General features: G+C 32.8%; 1 protein-coding gene across 1 annotated transcript; it reads left to right on the forward strand.

The window, feature by feature from the left end:
• The first annotated feature begins 361 nt into the window (after nt 1-361).
• Nucleotides 362-18,703, forward strand: LOC149775646 (uncharacterized). The gene is made up of 8 exons (XM_089943572.1): nt 362-400; nt 5,558-5,602; nt 6,595-6,633; nt 10,555-10,593; nt 10,999-11,296; nt 15,006-15,185; nt 15,966-16,237; nt 17,135-18,703. Exons 1-8 carry the CDS (start codon nt 393-395, stop codon nt 17,631-17,633), a joined length of 1,380 nt encoding a protein of 459 aa, XP_089799698.1. The 5' UTR covers nt 362-392; the 3' UTR covers nt 17,634-18,703.
• Nucleotides 18,704-18,927: the final 224 nt, after the last annotated feature.

The following is an 18,927-nucleotide window of genomic DNA, read 5'->3' on the forward strand; positions in this document are numbered from 1 at the left end:
CGTTTTGCTTCTCATATGATATTTTTGTGTGTATATATATATATATATATATATATATATATATATATATATATATATATATATATATATCCATAGCAACAATTCCCTAAATTGATAATTGCTACCGATGGAACTGAATGAATTCCTTATTCTAGTATCAGGTATGCATATCGATAACAATCTGTCCTGATTTTCCTTTTATCTTTTTCTTCTACATATTAAAGAACCTTATTTTCTGTTTCGTTTTCTTTGTAACATGACAAAGTTTCTGCTGCAGAACTTTACATTTCATAGTTTCTTTTAATAAAATTAAACACCCTGCTGACTATTTTTCAATGGCATTTATTTTCTTTAGAGTCGCGTCATCATCAGAAGATGAAAGTGACCATGATATGGATTCGTATGTACACTATTTCTTTGCTCTTTGTAAATTAGAGTAACTTCTTTCTGCGATAAGTCATCCAGATCCTAAATTTCGTTTCCTTGAGGTTGTTTATTACATATACTCTCAGCTAGATCTGAACAATGAACAGCTCAAACACACATCAATCATCTTTTATGTCTCTCACATGTATATACCTTCCATGAGTCAAAGCGTATTATGTAATGATGTTAGTCCATCCGTCTATATGTCATATACCAATATCAAAGTCCAAGGTCACAGAAACTGAATCAACGAAACCAGGTTCTTCAAAAAAAAAAAATACATCCAGTTCTTCACTTAAAACATGTACCATATTGTATTGATACCTTGAACTTAGATTAAGGAAAATCCCTATCAATTTGACGTTCACCATGTGTTCGTGATATATATTACGATAATTCCCTTTTCAGATTTGTATTTAGCCCTTATCTCTTATGTAAATAAATTAAAAAATGTACGAGTCCATCTTTGTAAAACGAACCTATCCTTTAAAGGACTTATTATAAAAATGAAAACTTTTTTGGGAGGGATTTTACCCTCCAGGTGCAACAAGAGCAAGATATATTTCTGGTCATAGGAAGCATGTAATGAAGACATGATGGCTTGTCATGAAATTATCAGCAATTGCTTGAAAATAGTTTGAATCCCCAACCTTTTGTCGGAATATACTGTGCCTGCATTGTTTTATAATATGCTAAATTCCCATTACAAATAAAAGTGGATTTTGTTTATTTTTATTTGTGCCTTTCATATAAATTTTCATTAAGCATTAGGTACACTAAAATAATTGGATAACACGTGTTTTTGTTGTATTCTGCTGAAAGACAGACACTGATCATGACAAATGCGGTGAGTGCTACTTTTTAAAGAAGCATGGCTAATGTAGCTAGTTCCTTCAGTGCACTACATGGTATTTACAGTCGTCAGTTGTTTATCCAGTCGACACATGACAACTATAGAAACAGCACTCAAGACCTGGAAACTAAGCGCAATATGTGTATTAAGTACAGTTACAAAGACCAAGTTTATATTACACCAATCAGGTCATGTTTTCGATTGTTTTGGATCTGTTTATCATAGAAGAGGTCGTGTGAAAAATTAGAAATGAGTTAGTATTGGGAATATTCATATCCAATTTTTTTTTTCTTCTTCTTCTTTTGTTTAGTTTCTGAGAGTGAATTGTGTTTGATAGCTAATTAGCTCTTACAAATATGTGTTCTTGTATGCAAGTGTTGTATATAGATGTAAAGATTATATTTATATCTCGGCCCACAACCAGTAACGTAATTGACATGAAAAAGCACGTTAAAAGCATTCCACAAAATACTTTGAAGGTATAACTTACCGACCTGAACAGATTACACGAGGATCATACGAAAGCGCATCAAAGGAATAAAGTATGAGTTTATTCCTGATCTGTTACGAGTCTATTCTCTTAAAAAATAGTAACATAAAAGAGTGAAGAAAATAAGCTTTGTAAATTTAACAAATAATTTATTTCCCTAGACTACAAAGTAAAACAACAACAAGAAAAAAGAACTTACGATATTGCGAATTAAATCCAAATTATAATCCAAGAATTCAAAACGCAAGTCCTATCAATGAATAGTCCTAAGTGAATCACAGTTCAAATCCCGATGAAAATCCTAGGTGGGAGGCGATGACGTATGCAATAGTCATCGTTGTACTGATGTGTCAACAGTCTCTTGTTGAATCACAGAAAATATGCAAGTTTTTGAATTCCGTATAAATTCCGGTAAATGTCTTTGTCCAAGAATTAATTTAGAGAACTTCAGTATTTCCAGGGAACACAGTCACTTGAAATTCAGTAATTTAAAGAAAATAAAATTTACGACCCAAACTAGACAACATAAAACAACTTGACTTCTAAATTATTAAGGCACGACTGATATAATTATTATCATAACATCAGTTATAAGACTAACCGAAACGCAAAACAGATTCCAGGATGGGGCTTAAGAGTTCATCCTTCTGGAAAAAATAGAAGTTTGTTCACAAATTAACACGGGCTTCATTATTCTTTACAAAAATTGTTTACCAGAACTGTCACTGATTTTAAGGTCAGCAACTAGATACAATGCTTCTGTCATTAGATACTTACATGAATGAAATAAATGAAACAAATAAATCAAGTCAAACAGAACTGAACTTAGTTCTGAAAAAAAAATCAAGTCCAGTAAACAATATTACATTACAATAACATGGAAAGGAATAAAACTATTTTAAATCTAACAGACAAACGATTAATTTAAATATACATAACACACCTAGTTCCCAGATCATATTATATTCGACGCCATGACTCAAAGCCTTATCTGCCACTATGAAGAAAATATTTTCATATTTATTTGGGTTTTCAAGGAAGCTCTGCTGACTTCACAGTAGGAAACTTAGATACGTATAGTGACATGAAGGACGATATGTATGATTCAAAATCTCAAAAGGCACATAGATCTAAAAATTAAGGTACTCTCCTTGCGTCAGGTCAACGCATAGTGTGTTGCATGAATGACGAGATTCACGAAAATATGTACGTGGAAGCGATGTTCATGTCTCAGTAAACCAAGCAAATTTTATATTCAATAGTAATATTTACAATTATTTTTGTTTATTTTAATTACATGCTTCAGTCTTCAATCGAATTTGTTTACAAAAACGTCTTCGAACAATGTATGTGTTCCCTGAATAACGAGACGGCTTCGGTGGCCTAGTGGTTAGAGCGTCCGCCTCGAATGTGGTAGGTCGCGGGTTCTAAGCCCGGTCGAACCATTCGAAAGAGTTATAAAAATGTTACTAACAGCTGCCTCGCTTGGCGCTCAGCAGTAAGAAGTTAGTGTTAGGACTAGTCGGCCTGTTGTCAGGATAATGTGACTTGGTGAAACATCATGCTACATGTCTGCAGCATGATGCCCCCGTGATATACATCACTATAAACTGACACAGTACAGACATCGTGGCGATATGACTTAGAAATTGTTAAAGCTACGTTAAAAATCCAAATCACTAACACATATCCATGAATAATGATGTGTGAGAAATGCAGTTTTAGGGTATGATGTAATCTCGTGAATAAATTCATACACCCGGCCTCTTTCACATATATGCAACTGTACTAAATGACCTATAAATAAAACCTAAACGGAAATCTCCTTTCATTTAAAATGTTTTACTTTTCTAGCAACTAATTTGTAAAAAATATTCACACAAAATATTTTGTACATTTACAATAATGAATAGTAAATCTATAGTAAACAAAAATATCAAGCGTAATTCTGATTGATTTTTAAGGTCAATTCTGTCTGTCAGCTGGTTCTAGGGACGCTATGGGACACTCTTTGAAAATATGACCACAAAACAATTTTAAAATTTTTCAATGCAAACTGAAGTTTCGTTTATAAAATAAATTCGAAAATGTAGTTCTTCCTCGTGAATTATTTAATTATACATGAATGCTGATTTTATTTCTTCTTATAAGTTATGTTCAAACTATGATAAATGTGTTCATAATTGAATTTATCGAAAACTCTTTGAAAGTTTGTTATGGCACTGTTCAATCGAATACTTGATGAAACCTCTTCTCACAGTTCATTGAGTTTAAAAATGCTTAAAGTGGAGTTGCCATGAAAACAGTCTTGGAAAGAATATTGTTTGAAGAACATGTCAGAAAGTTATCAGCAGACGTACGGGGGACGGATCTAACAATAACTTGCTTCGGAATAGACATTCAGAACACCTCAGTTTTATCTGCGAGATAAACAAAAAATGGCTTGAATGTATGTTGGCGTAGTAATTTGACGAAAAATCATTCATTTTATTTGCCCGAAATTTCTTCGTAGGAAAGAAAACCTCAATATATTCATATTACCTCCAGTATTGCTACGATTGGATGGACAATAACATTGAGAAGTTGCAAATGAAAAAATAGTTCGATGGATTCGAAACTTTTCCTTCAGTCCTTGTTCCGTAAATAAATGAGGTAATAGCAGCTATCGGCATACATTCGACCTTGCAGTTGCAGATGCAGATTAAGGCCAAAAGTAGGTCATTTAATTTCGACACTAATCTACTGTTGGAAAACGTTGCAAATTACCACTGGAGCCTGATCTAGGGTTGAAACTGTTTCGCTTATGTTCGTGTCTTTTTTAACTGTGGAACATGTGTGAGAAGAAATAATGACGGAAGGCCTTTGGGATTACCAAAGACTAAATATCAGCCTAAGTCATAAGTATTTGTAGATTTGATCTCTCTTCCTGGCTGATATTGATCTGATCCAATAGTTGTTGTGTTGGTATAAAATCAACAGTTTGATACTGTTTCACATGACTTATCCAATGAGTTTTCATCTTGTAAACAGCTTGAATACTGCAATTTTTACATCATGACATCGTGGATATAACGTCATATTTCACCTAAGTGGATTGTATTGTTATGAACGCAAGGAGAGACTTGACGTACAATAACTTGGTTGCGACTACTGCCTCATTTTAAATATTGAACAAACATTACAATTCGGATGTAGTTAACGCTTTCTTATACATAAAGGCGTGTCAAGTAAATCAGTCTGATGTCAGAACTCAGTTGTCCTTCAACAAAAGAAAATACATGACGTTTCTTAAAGAGAGAGAGAGAGAGGTGGGGGGAGGAAAACAAATCAGATTTACAAGAATCCGTCACATCAAAACTCATCAAATGTGAAAAGAGTACGACCGTATGTTCAATGACAAAATATTGCTTCTCACATTGAGAAACTTGTCACGGAGAATTTTGTTTGAAATTTGAAGTATGACTTAATTAATAACACTGTTCATTTTACTTCTGCTATGATATTCTTGTATATTTAAAAAATGTCCATAGCAATATTTCTCTAAATTCATAATTGCTACCGATATAATTGAATGAATTCCCTATTCTAGTATCAGACATACACATCCATAATTATTTGTCCTGGTTTCTTTTTATTTTTTCTTCCACATGTTAAAAGACCTTATTTTCTGTTAAATTTTTTCAGTTCATGCCAAATGCTCATGTGTAGAGTTTGACTTCTGATGTTTCTTTATTCATAAAATCAAACACGTTACCGAATATGTTTCAATACCATATATTTTCTTTTAGAAACGCGTTATCAAAAGAAGACGAAGGGAACCATGATATGGATTCGTATGTACATTATTAATTTGTTCATTGTAAATTAAAATAACTTCTTTATACGATAAGTCATCCAGTTCCAAATTTTCGTTTCCATCAAAAGATTGTTTATTGCATCTATGTTTATTGAAAAGACTACTTAGAATTTTCATTCTTAGACATTATCATGTATTATATTCAACAAATGAAAGGCTTTTTGCAGAGGGAAATATGTGTCCTCTATTCTTCCAAATTTAATGTAGTATTGGATATATTAGACATAATTATTTTAGCTATACATAATTGACGTGACTAATCCTTCACGCTGATGTGCTTTTCTGAAAGAAAGAGGGCTGCTGTTGCATAAGGTTCACTATGATGTGAAGAGATGATACTTCACCTATGCTTTTCTTAAAAGAATAATTGTTCAACGAAACGTTTTGTTTGAAGTTCCTAAATGTTCTGGAGAGAAGCGATAGACATCCTTATTCTAGTGTCATTTAAGTCAACCTACTCTCGTCACTCTCTTTTCCTTCAACATAAGGGAAACTATGGGCTTTTTAAAATGGAAATATAAGCGTCAAATGCACGTGAATCCGGCACGTTCAATCCCTTCAGATGTAAACATATTACTATCCGCAGTTTCAAGGACTAAACGTTATTTGTTACATACAGAACGTCCCACGGAGAACTTTGTTTGGAATTTTAAATATGGCATAACAAACAACCCATTTTCTTCAGCCATAATTGTCTTTATAAGAAATAAATTGGCCATCGCAACTTCTTCTTTAAATTGAAAATTTCCCCTGATAGAACCACTTGAATTCTTCATCATAGTATCCGTTATGCTCATATATAATTATTTGTCCTCATTTCTGCTACAAAATTAAAGGGCCTTATTTTCTGTTTAGTTTTCTTCAGATCATAACCAATGCTCATGCGCAAGAATTTGACATTTGGTGGTCCCTTTTCATAAAATGACAAACCTTCCCGATTAGCTTTCACTATCATATCTTTTCTTTCAGATTCGAGTCAGCGGATGAAGAGGATTACGACATGAATTTGTATGTACTTTAAATATTTGCTCTGTATAAATTAAAATAATTTTTTTCTATCACAATTCATCCATTTTCTTATTTTCGTTTCCTTGAAGATTATTCACAACATATAAAATCTTATAAATACACCATTATAAATATATTTTTTGAAGAATTCTAATAACAAATATTAATTCCTAGTGAGCATTATTAGGTACTATATTCAATAAACAAATTGTTTTCGGAAAAAGGACAGATTTAGCATGTACTCTTCAAAATTTATAGTAGTAGAGGCTAGCTGAGAGAAAATTAGTTTGTAAATAATAGTCTCGAATAATCTTTTTCACTGATAGACTCTTGATTTTCTGAAACAAAGAGAATTATTATTACGCCAGTTTGACTATGATATGAAGTACGTCATATGTGTAAACATGTATGCTGAAACATTCCATACTAGGTAATTTATCCCATGTTAGATGTGTACTCAGAAACGTATGATATTATATGCTTCTCAATGGATGATAGAAGCATTTCATCAAAGCTCTACGTTAATTAAACCATGATGACTCGCAACAAGGGAGCACTTAAATATCTGTAATACATCAAAAATAGATAAGGCTCATACAGCGAGATAATTAAAAGAAAAAGAGGACATCTGTCTCCGTTTCTATTATTGAATACTGTTATATTTCTTTTAATTGGATTTTGTCAAAACCAGTTTATTTGAATATAACCAAATCATGTACTAAGGGCTTTGGCACACGAGATTAGGAGATTCATAATGACTGGTTGGAGTTTTCTGTGGTCAATATATTCTTTATTACAGATAGTGTCCGAAAGTTGCAGCTTCATATTAGTGAGACGATTAACTTGTCATAAAATTACACTCATAAGTTGTATGTTCCTAGAATAGATAATGATGTTTATACGCTATTTATATAATTTCGACATGAACAGAAACAACAAAGCAATCACGTGCTTGCTCTGCTTTCATTAATCGTACATGGTACCATGTGATCCCATTAAACGTTTAATGTCATATATTGTAGCTCAACCTTTGTTTGGAATCTTGGATATAATATAAAAAAATATGTTCCTTTTGCTTTACGTATTCTTTTCGTAAACGAATAAATTGCATTCGCAACATTTATTTAAAATTGCTAAATGTTCTTGAAAAGCGAGAAATGTTGTTGTTCTATTATCCGGTATACCCACCTCAAAATATTTGTTCCGTTTTCCATTTGTTTCATATTATAGTCTTATTATAATCTGTTATATTTTCTGCTTCTAAAAAGGATATTTCTTGCTTTTATATGACGAGACAATGGAAAGTTTGAAAGAACACTTTAATGGCAGTAGTATTCGACTCATAGAACAAATATTAATGAAAATCTTTAAGCATTGACGTTCCTTATTACCAAAATTGCAACTCGACATTTAAAACACACGGATCAGTTTCATGATGGTTAGTTTAAAATTTGCATTAAATTTATTGCTCCTTGGTTTAATGATGAATGTGGATAAAACAGGAAACTATATGACTGTGCTTGGATTAATTACAATTCATTCAAATCTGTTTTAAAAAGAAGGCATTACATATCGAAAACAAAAGTTCTGCCGAACATGTAGGTTACTCTGTGATCATGAGAGAGAAATTGCATGATGTGCGAAAATTAAATTCACTAGAGTTTGTTATTCTATTTAATGATTATTCGAATGTTTGTTGTGATTTTTGTGAAAATTTTATAATGCTCACAACAAACTTATAAGAAAATAATAGTGGTCATCTAGAGCAGAGTATAAACATAAAAATCAAACGTTCAATTGAGTATTGAAGCTGGCCGATATTTGCAGCGTCGAATGCTCCAACTATAATTGAAGATCATAGCTCAGGTGTAACAAATGTAAACAACAACAAAGCCCCAGGTCTTGACACAGTTTTAGATGAATATATTAGCCAATGCTACTTTTACCACACTACATGCTGAAACTTTCTAATCTAATCTTCAGAAGCGGTAATTATTCTTCAAAATGGTGGCAAGTGTCTTATTATACAAAATTCTGTAAAGTTGAGACAACCGACGCAAAAAATTATACAGATATAACATTACTCAGTGTATAGGAAACTTTTTCACTTGCAAAACTAACAAAAAGATTGTCCTTTTGTGTAATTAAATATCATATTTGGTTTTAAGAAGAATAATATTATAGCAGACGTAATTTTTATGTTAAATATTTTATTCAAAAGCTACTCCATGAAAATAAAACGCTTTTCTCTGCTTTCATTGATTTAAAAAGCATTTGATTATGTGGAAAAAAGTCTATGGTAAAAAATTATATGCGGGGTGGCTTGAAAAATGTTCACCATAATAAGATATGTTTACAGTTCAGTACAGTCACGTGTAAAGTACTTGAACTCGCATTCACGCTATTTCTATTGGTCACCACTTGAGCTTCTTCAAAAGTGACGAACTCTCTCCACTTCTGTTTTCTGTTAATATAAATGATATGATAAATGCATTACAATGAAATACATAGGAGAATTTATATAATAAATGTCGTTTCATCGTGTTTTGTTTGCTGATGATACGGAGATATTTTAGAGACAGCAGATGGTCTACAAGCTTCCTTAGATAAGTTACATGCAAACGCGAAAAGACTAGACGTTTCTATTCAGTACGGCTATGTATTTCTAGATATTGTGGACAATTTTAGGACTTGAGTTTAGCTACAGAGATTATTGATAGATAAGATGTCAAAGCAAAGTACGTACTTCCCAATAACACTAATAATTTACAATGTCCAGTGAATATGCTGTTTGATTTATTTGATTCTTTTATATCTCCAATTTTGTCTTATTTCTGTAAAATTTCGGGTTTTTTCAAAGCAGAAAATAAAGAACGAGTGCATAAAAAATATTGCAAATGGTTACTAGATGTTAAACATTCAACCAACAATACGTTGGTTGTAATGAATATTGGGCCGATATCCACATTAAATATATGTGCGCATGATTAAGTACCTCTACTAATTACTAAACATGAATAATTATATTGTCCAAATAATATATCAATTAATGCTTGCCGATTACAAAGAGTAAAAAAAAACTGGTTTTCTAGTGTGAGAACTATACTGCTGATCTCAGAATTTAGACAAGTATGGTAATATCCAAATTCATTAGATATAGCTTTCGTTTTATAGCATCTTATCAAACGACTTAAATACATTTTATTCTGACTAGTTGCTTCGAAAACTTCACATATGTATATAGATAGAACAATTGTTTATCCCTGACACAGAAAGGCTTTAAGCAAATTAAGGGTTACATCACAGCAATTAAATATAGAGACTGGTCGACACGTAGGAAACGAACGACATGAAAGGAAATGTGAACTTTGTGTAAATAATGAGATCGAAGATGACTACCGAAGATGACTATAATTTGTCTTAATCTTTCATTCATGCTTCTTACTTAGAAAATCTTATAATGATCCCTATTGTTGTTAAAAGCCAAGCATGTATAAATTACTGCAATAACTCAAAATTGAAGATTTAACAACAGGAAAATATAAATATGGTAAATATGCGTATTCCAATGTGGATTGTGTTCTCTCGGTATTCAGTTCTCTCCCTCTCGCTCTCTCTCTCTCTCCCTCTCTCTCTCTCTCTCTCTCTCTCTCTCTCTCTCTCTGTGAGTATTTTATGTTCACACATATTTGTATCGCCATGGTTTGTTCATCTATCCATTCAATTATGCAACACTTTATTGTATATGAATCATGTATGTATTCATGATTTTGTTTACACGTCAAATCGATACAAATCTCTTCAGTTCTGTTCTATAATGACCGTTTTTGATCTGTACGATTTTACATTTGCTGGAGATAGTTTCCTCATAAAGACACAAACCTTGTCGATTATTTTTCAATGTCAGTTAGTTTCTTTCAGATTCGAGTCGTTAGACGAAGAGGACGAAACCAATCTGTTGTACGTACATTAAATAGTTCTTCCTTATAAACGCTTTCTATGGTGGGTAATCTAGTTCTTACTATTTTCTCCTCGAAGACTATTTATTATATATACAATCTTATAACCACATGTTGATCGATACTTAAAACTCCTAGACATCATTACCAGTCACTATAAATTATTTCCGGAGAAGAAAATGCATTTCTTTTGTATTTAGTCGTCTTTGTTACACATTTCGAGACAATTTCGCCAAGTCACTTTCTTCCAGCTGTCCTTTGTTTATAGATCTTTCTTGAAAAGGCTGGTCTGGGTTTTGTTGAGTTGATTACATGATATAATGCAGAAAACGGGAGTATGATTAATAAGACTAGAATGTGCATCATATTTTTTAAAACATGATTCGCACAATGTACCACATTTCAGTGAAATCGTCCTGCATGATGATCCCAGAATCACTGCACGAATACCGAGACGGAACAGTATCAAAGCGGAACCGTTGTCAAACCGGGATCGAACCAATCTACTATTCGGCAAGACACCCTCATCATTTTCTGGAATGCAATTCATTAGCGACATCTACCGGATCAAGGGTGATTTCAACTTCATCGTTCCCTGTCGTGTGAGCATACACCTGAAAATGAAATATGATGAGACAAAGAATGATCTGAAGGCAGTGGTAAGAATCAATGGAAAATGGACTGAAATTCCTGCAACTCTAGAGGTAATTGTTTGTGCATCTGACCCTACAACGGACGATTATTATCTCCTCCTATTTTATTATCGTAATCATTTTTATATTTGTTGAAATCTGGTAATGAACGTTTTAAGTATGAGTGCTGAAGACAATGACTGTAACCGTAAATTGCATAAAGTTCTGCCCTTACTGTTTGAGATGTTGGTAAGCTACATTACTGTATAATTCCACCAAAATATAACTGGTGTACGCAGTTAATTAGGTCTTGTCAGCTATCACTGCTGACATACGATTTGTCAGTTCTAGGGTGGCAAGACAGGTGCTTGGAGTGGTTGTATGATAAATGCATGGTAAACCTACATTAATCAGTCTCGGTTACAAAATATACGATGAGTTCAAATCTTTAAAAGTAACAAGCTTTATATAATCACTTGACTTCATCGATATCATACGGGATCAAGATCATATCTACGTATGATGATATCATATTATAACGTCACAAGAATTAAAACAATTTAGCTCGAATGAGAAATTCTACGTATGCAGTATCTCTTATATTAGAACCCGGACTAACTTTTATCATAACATGTGACGACATTGATGCAAACATTGGACGTATAGTCAGTGGAATATATAGTGCACTGTAACAAACTTGTAAGTAAAGGATATATATATATATATATATATATATATATATATATATATATATATATATATATATATATATATATATATATATATATATTGCTCTGCCAGCTATAGGGCAGGAGGGATATGGGATGTTTTGCTCTCAATCGTCCGTGCGTACATAATGTCGCTCATGCATCATCAAATATGGACGCCACTTCTCCAGAACGGATGGTCATATCAACATGATTTCAGTAAAAGACTTCGTACTGCGCCAAATTGGCCTTGAATGCAAACGGTCTTAATATGAAACCTTAAACATTGCATAATTTCTTCTTCGGAATTTGTAATGTTAATGAATATTGAATGGTTGATGATGTCGATTATCTAAGGTGCCGTTATGCTTTACAGACGAGAAATATGAATTTCTGTTGCAGCTGCAATTATTAAATGTGAAAAATGCACACCTTCATTTGAATATGCAATCGCAATAGACGAACATAGACTGTTAAAGCTTCAATTATTGTTGTTCATCTTTACACAAAGAAGGACTGGGTGGGAATTTACTCTGTGTTAGATTCCTAAATCTAAGTGGAGTTTATTTAACGCCGGTCCTTAAACGCCTGAAAAGTGTGGCTCCAGACGTTATTAAATGTTGCCGAGCTTCAATACACCAATATCATTACTACATGTCACCAAAACTGTCTTTAAAATCATCCGTACTGTTTATCATGTTACAAACGTGCGTCAAGATTATTGTTATTTTTATTATTATTATTATTATTAATATTATTATTATTATGTTGTTGTTGTTGTTGCTGCTGTTTATTAGTATTATTATTTACAGCTTATCCTTTCACACTTTTACTTATTATATTTTAGAGCAGAAAATTTGTCAAGAAAACATACAGAAAAAGATAGATAAGAGATGATAGCAAAGTTCATAATGTTTATCTCCATCGTCCTTTTTTCGAATCTGTTGAATCAGTTTTATCATTCCTGTTTCTTTTTTTAATTGAATCCTTCATCATGTTCTCTCCAGCAATACCTTTATCATCCTTGAAGGTCTGGGTTCACTACTGACTTTTATAAACTGAACGAAAGGCTAAGATTCACGTTAAGTCTTTAATCAAGCTATCTGATTGAACTAAAGTTACGCTCGAGTTAAGATCAACTAACTCCCTACTTGATCTGTGACGCAATATCCCCTTCTTACCTATGTCACGTTAGATTCCTTCCTTACCTATGTCGCAATACAGCTCAGTCATTGACATAATTTATACACACACTATATATCAACATAACACATCCCGTCATAAAGACAATAAAACGTTTAAACAATAATGGCTTTTTTACATATGATTGAAATATGCATATGATACTATAATAATTAAAAACATCACATAGGAATGTCTTATAAATGATACAAAATATACATGAAATAAAGCAATATAGTGCTTCTATACAGGTAAGTGCATCTACAATGAGATTTTGTTTCCTTGATGCGCCTAACGTCATTATTGTTTTTCTGTAACATCAAAATATACCTCAATAATCTCTGGTTTTTGTTTTCCATTTTCTTCATGAAAGTATAGGGGTTGTGATGCCTGGATACAAAAAGAAGAAACAGAACTAATATAAATTTCAACTTGTTCCAAAACCAATATCAACGCCAAATATTCCATCAAGGTTGTGGAATAATTTCTCTGGAATTTGTTTAGTTTTCTTGCAGAGAACTATCACACTAGATGATCAAAACAATTTTTGTTTTCTTGAATCAGTTCTGAATCAACCATCACATTTCTTGCATCAAAACAACATTTAAAATCATTGCTTGAAATCTTTAGCAAAAAGAACTGCTACACTTTTAAATATGGCCTTTCATTTATATTTGTAAGACCAGTAAATATTGGGTTTTTTCCTCAACCAATTGGTCAGTGGATCAACAATTATGAAAACAGCTGAGCAACATATTTCCAATAATATCCAGCCTTACCCAAAATTACATCAGACGTGTTTTACTGATATGCACTGGGAACTCAGAGATAGCATTGGCCTTTACTGATACAAGTTTAACTTGACCATTTCCAACAATATGTCCGAAAAAATGTAACACAAGCACCGAAAAAGTCACTTTTGCCCAAATTAAATATTACGTTTGCACCACAAGGTCAATCAAAGAATTTCTGAGTGGTTTCCAATGATCTTTCCAGGTGTCATTGTAAAAGATTATCAATTATCTATACCAGATGTAACCACGCTCATTAAACGCTGAAATGTTGACCGATAATATTTCATTTCCAAATCATATTACTTTCTGCTCATAAAATCCATCTGGAGTTGCAAAAACCGAAGTTTATTTTTTACCGTGAGTGTAATTTGACATAATCCTTTCAAAAGTTCAAACATGGTGACATATTTTCATTTCCAACTCTGTCAATGTAGTTTTCATTTCCTGGCATTCTAAATGAATTCATTTTCATCACAGTTAACCTTTATGTAGTCAGTAAACAGACGAAAAGTATTATCTACATTGTACGAAAGAATATACATAGTGAAGACACATTTACTATTGCTGGTTCAATAATATCATTCTAAAGCAAACACTGAATTTCCTTTTTGAAATATTCCTCCTTGAGCCGATTTATTCTGTAAATTTCACATTCGTAGAATAAATAATTTCAACGTCAGGGTAGATGTTATTAGTTAGAACATTTGGAAACAGTGTTCATATTCAAATAATAGCTGTTTCAGTTCTTTCTGATATATATATATATATATATATATATATATATATATATATATATATATATATATATATATATATATATATATATATATATATATATTCTATTTTGTACGTGTCAAATATGGGAAGCACATCTTCTACAGGACGGTGAAATGTTAGTAACGGTGTTCGCAACATCGCAACATTTAAGCTTGGCAATCTTTGATAACATCGCAGAACCAGGTTCTGGCGCTATTTATAGACAGGTGACACCAACAAAGAAACGAGGCGGCATTTTAGAACTTTCTAGAATTTAACACTCTACCAGCTAGCAATATCATTAAGCAAGACCTTACTCATATAAAAACGACTTGTTGACAGAATGAACACGCCGTTTTCGAACTTCAAAATATGGACTGCTTTTATGTTGTCGCCATTCCCAAAACAACGGAGGTCAACGTGACAGAGGATGGTTTCGAGTTTGCGTCTGATGCAGACGACAGAATCAATATCAGCGTCCCAGCAAATGCCGTGGACCGACCCATTACTCTGTCAATCAAAGTTAGAATCTATCTCCATTTCTGTCTTTATCCTCTCCATCTCCCTCCCCTCCACTCCTGCCCTATCTCTCTCTTTATTTCTCTCTATCTGAAACTGTTTTTTCTCGTAAGGTGCCAGATATTGTAGAATATACATTCCACTGGTAAAGTATTTGTTTTACATCTGTGTATTACTTAATTTGGGTCCAATTGTATTTTTGATGTGAAATCTTTGTTATCACGTTGAGAACCGCCAGCAGCGGCACTAGAATACATTATATGTCTCCAATAACGATGGTGGCACAAAGTCATACAGGTTACATAAATATTATATGGATAATGTTAATATTTAGTGCGTCTAACAATGAAATAATTAATTCAAACTTTTTCTTAATAAGATTCTATAAATAAATTTTACATTTCTTTCTTGGTGATTTAATACTGACTTGATAAAAGAAATTGTTATATAAATTGAATCACTATTGTCATATATAGATACAGTAGCTGGGCCAACATGATATATATATATATATATATATATATATATATATATATATATATATATATATATATATATATATATATATATATATATATATATATATATATATATATATATACATACATACATACATACATACATACATACATATATATATATATATATATATATATATATATATATATATATATATATATATATATATATATATATATATATATATATATATATATATATATATATACATATCAGTGACAGTGGGAGACAAATCTGTTAAGGTAACATTATTATTATTATAAGGTTTTGTTCCCCAATGGCGAGGTAGCGAGAAATGTCCAACCAGGCATTGGAAATATCATGGCAATTTCCCCATGTCTGTGTCTAGATTACAAAGATTATGGGAAGATTAAACAGAAGATCACAGTGACTATGCCCTTGGACAGGCCCCCCAACACTCAGGACTGCACGGTGCTGCTCCTATCACTGGATGAAGACAGTGTATCACAAGTGCAAACTCCAGTACTAGTTGGCGATAAAGGCACCGTATCAGCGGAAGTTTATTCTCACAAAAGGTAAGTTTTACTGCTATTTATTTGTGTTTGATTTTGTTTTGTATATTCCACATTGATCGTACGAAGAATGAGCCCTTGTCTACCCAGATGTGCCAGGTGATCATTGGCACGATGGAAGGGATATAACAGAAAATGAATCTTCTATTATTTGACGTTGTTCATACTAGATATGGAGATCCAATATAGAGGCACAAAGGCGGAAAGCAAACACTTTTTGCAGTATATACACGACCATACTAACTGCAAATATCGCTGATTCTTATTTTCATATTCTTACGGGATATGCCTTCTCTATGAATGTGTTGTGTACGAATACGACTTGATGCTAATTTCAGATATATTACCTTACTTATCATTTGCCTTTATGCCAAAATGTAGAGGTAAAATATAGCTGAACAACATTTTCTCGTTTATTCCCTCTTCTCCATCTCTCTCTCTCTCTCTCTCTCTCTCTCTCTCTCTCTCTGAGCAATCTGTTTGCAGTTTGAGCGAAAATATAATATTTTATGCAAGACAATTCGAGAAATGTTTCTTAATAATGTCATCCAAAATTAATTCCCTTTGACTAAGCTCGTGCTAGCCTCTGGCGAATCCACCCACATAAAATTAATTATAGCTATAGATAGATAGATAGATAGATGGATGGATGGATGGTGGATGGATGGATGGATGGATGGTGGATGGATGGATGGATAGATGGATGGATAGATAGATAAACAACGTTTTGTGATGGATGTTAAATGTGAAAAAGCAAATGGTCAACATGGTCAAATTTTGTAGGACATGTGTATTATACTGTATAATCTGACTTCATTTTTCCTAGGATTCTGATGATAAAAGCTTCAGCAAGGGTCATGTGTATATCATAGAAACGTTTTTTATTTACCAATTTTCAAGTCAGGTCTACGCCCTTGTTAAGAATGCAGTCGACGTGAAACTTCATCACGGTGAAGTCTTGCTGAACCTTGGTCTTACCCAATATTACAAAGTACTCTCTTTCCGGGACTCAAGGGATCAAAAAGTCCTTCTAATACAGTGTACACCACTGGCGAAGGTACATGAAGCCATCGAAGAGCGTAGTAATGAGGGATACGTCCTGTTGCGGAATGGAGGTCAAACGGATGCGCTGCTTTTACGTCAAAATCAGCGGCTAAGGATGGACATCAGTGGAAACATTGAAAAGTACGTTCATTACCCACAAGTCGCCTATTTCATTACCGTACTATTTGGCGCACACGATCAGAAGACATCCTTCCCATACCATCTCAAAGGAACAGTTGGAGGAACACATTTCGGAATCCTGACAATATCGTCCGATAACTTTAAAAGGGGAGAATTATGGTCAGTACATTTTGATCCTGATTTGCCGATTCGTAGGCAAAACAATATGATATAAAATGTTACTTTGTTTTCATATTAATATTTATATTACTCGTGTTGGACTCTATAGGTGTCCATGAGGTTTCAAATAAGTTCGAATATATTAGTTGCAGTAGTGATATGAGTAGTAGTAGTAGTAGTGAAGATATGGATTAGGAGTAACGTCATTGGACCATTTGCCAGTGCTTATTACATAGTTCATGGTATTAGTGTTTCAATGAGATGGTTATTATCTTCGTACTGTGTAAAACATACGTCACTATTGTCACGATCTTGCGCGTACTTAATACATCTTCATGTATGAACCTGGTTATAATATTATATTAAATTAATAATCTCGTACAGCAATGTTGCTGAAATTGACGATATTTAATGGACCTAATTCATGTGCTCGAATGAATGGTGTTTTGTGTACAATGCGGCTCTAGTCATTATTTCTAGCTTATTCTTGGATGAGGAGTCGTACCGTACAAATATGTGAGGTTTCGTATAAAGCGCACATTTCTGTCAATGGTGACGTTGGCTTGGAGGAGCGGGCCATACGTAACGGCTATTTGACCATTCGACGAGAGTAGTGAAACTGGAAATACTTCGTGATTGTCAACTGGACACCACGAGTTGCAGATGTTCCGTTGTTTAATCAATATTTCATATTAGTATATATGTTAAAATCATCACCCTTGGTAGCATAATCATGCCTTGTTCATGGATATGTAAACTCTATACTTTCATACCCTCGATACGTTGTTCATGTTTGGGTTTAAATTCTAAACATTGATCATACGGAAATCACTTTTTTTAAAAGTTCTATATTATGATTTATTCTTGTTTGAGTACTCGTTTAAGTAGTATGTTCAGATTACTTCCAGTTAGGAACGATATAATTTCCTTATATCAGTTTTGTTTTTATCTTGGTGCACATTGGTTTGTTAAATCTATGGATGGACTTTATACCACGTGTATGTTGTGAGATTCATTCATCGGTTAATTATATTATGAACATTTCACTCATGAAACTGATTTCAGTGTCTTCATTTAATCCATTCCTAACCTGGAAGCATCCTATTAAAACTTTTCTAAGTCGTTAATTACTTAACTAATAGTATTATGTTTAAGTGCATATTCACTCTGGATTCTTTAGTCATACTAGTAGCCTTGCAATGGTCACCACTTCATTGGATACATTTCACAAAATATGTATATTAATTGAAACATTTGAATGGCCCTAATCTACTTATATATATATATATATATATATATATATATATATATATATATATATATATATATATATATATATATATATATAT

This window comes from Sinohyriopsis cumingii, chromosome 19 (genome assembly GCF_028554795.1).
Source record: "Sinohyriopsis cumingii isolate HCF-2022 chromosome 19, ASM2855479v2, whole genome shotgun sequence".
NCBI classification, from domain to species: Eukaryota; Metazoa; Mollusca; class Bivalvia; order Unionida; family Unionidae; genus Sinohyriopsis; species Sinohyriopsis cumingii.

What these genes read in the sequence shown, in the direction of transcription:
- LOC149775646 (XM_089943572.1), top strand. An exon ending in GGGAACCATGATATGGATTC is followed by an intron (nt 5,603 to 6,594) that starts GTATGTACATTA and finishes CTTTTCTTTCAG; the next exon opens with ATTCGAGTCAGCGGATGAAG. An exon ending in AAATTCCTGCAACTCTAGAG is followed by an intron (nt 11,297 to 15,005) that starts GTAATTGTTTGT and finishes ACTTGTTGACAG; the next exon opens with AATGAACACGCCGTTTTCGA.